The following is a 2258-nucleotide window of genomic DNA, read 5'->3' as shown; positions in this document are numbered from 1 at the left end:
CTGCAGAAACACAAAGATCACAAAACCAAAACTATGAGCTTAACTGCAGGATTTGATAATCAGAGGGAGTAAAGTTAAATGTCACAGTGGAAAAAATCAGTTGTCGGATGAATAAAATGAGTTTTGCTTAACCAAACTGCAGTTTTCTGTGATATTTGAGTGGTGCATAAACTAATTATTTATTAAACTGAGTAATAATATTAAGTGTAATCACTGAACGAGGTTTTTTTTTTTTTTCAGTAAATGAGCGCAGAATAGTCATGACATTGGATTTGCAACTTATCTCTGGGTTACATTTTCTGCGTGGACGTTATGTTATTTTCTCACTCAGGATCATTAAACATGCTGAGAGCACTCTCTGACTTTTAAGGTAAGAAAACACTTAAAGTGTTTGCCAAAGGGTCAGTTCTGCAGAGCTCAGGATCACCAGCTCACCTCTCTCTGGGATCTTTGTGAGCAGGCTGATCTTCGGCGTCACAACGCCCTCTCTGGAAACGTCAACTGACCAATGAATGAATAACATACAGCTGTAAACCAAAAAGAAAAAAAGATGACATTGCATTACAGACAGCTGCATTTTTTTCTGACTGTGCTGGATCATGATGAGAGTTCTTGCCCGGGAAGCTTGGGGTGGTTCAGGGTCATGACCTCTGACCTGGGGCCTCCAGGGAGAGCGATGACAGATGGATATTTATCCTGCAGAGAGAAACAAGTTCCTGCGCATTAAATAAAATTCAATTTGTGTGTTTTAAGTCATCAAATACAACGTCTGGCTTTAATTCTATTTCAATTTTATTTATACAGTGCCAAATCACAACAGTTGCCACAAGGTGATTTATATCGTAAGATAGACTCTTACATAAATACAGAGAAAACCCAACAATCATATGACCCCCTATAAGCAAGCTCTTTGGCCACAGTGGGAAGGAAAACTTCCTGTTAACAGGAAGAAACCTCCAGCAGAACCAGACTGAGGGAGGGGCGGCTATCTGCTGTGACCGGTAAGGGGAGTAAGACAGGACAAAAGACATGGTGTGGAAGAGAGCCAGAGATGTTATTAATCTCTGGCTCTCTTCCACACCATGTCTTTTGTATGACTCAGTGCAGAGAGCTTTATTAACACATAGTGAGTGAGAAAGGACAAATTACAATAAAATCAAAAGCAACAATGATTAAGAAACACATAAATGACTGCACACAGCTTTCCACAGTCCATGCCAAGCATTTTTAAAATTAAAAATATCACAACAGTGCGTAATGATTATATAGCTGCTGTCACAAATGAAGCTAAAAAAAGGCTAAAAAAGCATAAAAACTCAAACTACAATCAAATTATTGTAATTTTATATATAAATTGTCCTCATTATTCAGGGACAATAAATAAATCGGACAGTTTGGTGTTTTCCTATCGTTTACTTGTAGTCACTTAAAGGAAACTTGGTGAAAAGACTGCTTTTCGTAATTTTCAAAGTTGGCCTGCAGATGGCGCTATAACTCCTGTTGTTGCCCTGAACTCTGGGCCTCAGTCAAACAAAACAGAGGTTAGTTGAGACACATTAATCAGTAATAAGGAGCCACGAGGAAGCCAGAGAAGTGAATATTTTCAGTGTGAGGTTGTGTTGTTGTTTCTTTAACTTCGCAGATGAAATGTTGACAAATGAGCGCTGCTTTGCTTCCAGTTACAAAGTTTCCATGTTGGAAACGGCAGCGTGCAAACACGTGTGAACTTTATGAGCTGCGATGATGTGCTAAAGAGACCTGGGGAGATTCTGGAGTGAAACCTGAGCAGATTATAAACTGTAAACCTCGTATATCTTCAGCCTTGAGTCACTGAAGGATCCACTGACGCGCCCAGCCTCCCTCAGGATGTGTTTTCCATGATTATTCAGTTCTTTAGGGAGGGTGCAGCAGGTGAGGGGTGTGTCCAGGTGACTCAGCTAGGAGGCATCTGCAGCTACAGTGTTTGTGTGTGTTGTGTCTTTAATCAGAAGCAGGCTGTGGTATGTTCAACTCCACCTGAACCACGGTGTTAAAGAAGGCTTCAGGATTATACAAAAGGTGCGACAATACAAGCACAACTGCAAAAACAACAGAACCGTTTGTTCCTCTAAGCCAGGGGTGTCAAACACAAGGCTCGGGACCCAGCAAAGACTCCAATCTGGCTTTAGAAATTGTACGTATTAATTTTTTTTTTTAAGTTCATACAGCTTTTCCTGCTCATAAAGAGCTCCCCAAAGACAAAGAGGTACTAGAACGTA

At 40.4% G+C, this 2258-nt stretch overlaps 1 protein-coding gene across 4 annotated transcripts in view; it reads right to left on the bottom strand.

Annotated features, from left to right (window-relative positions):
* The window catches only part of cenpp (centromere protein P), a 122017-nt gene that overhangs the window by 307 nt on the left and 119452 nt on the right, over positions 1-2258 (bottom strand). For all 4 annotated transcript variants that reach the window (XM_026167225.1, XM_026167226.1, XM_026167228.1 and 1 more), the window contains 2 exons: positions 617-696; positions 436-527 (listed from right to left, as the gene is read on the bottom strand). In XM_026167225.1, coding sequence (XP_026023010.1) covers positions 436-527; positions 617-696 — 172 coding nt within the window. The remainder of the gene's footprint in view (positions 1-435; positions 528-616; positions 697-2258) is intronic.

This window comes from Astatotilapia calliptera, chromosome 5 (assembly GCF_900246225.1).
Source record: "Astatotilapia calliptera chromosome 5, fAstCal1.2, whole genome shotgun sequence".
Lineage (NCBI taxonomy): Eukaryota > Metazoa > Chordata > Actinopteri > Cichliformes > Cichlidae > Astatotilapia > Astatotilapia calliptera.
This window is presented reverse-complemented; position numbering and strand designations above follow the sequence as displayed.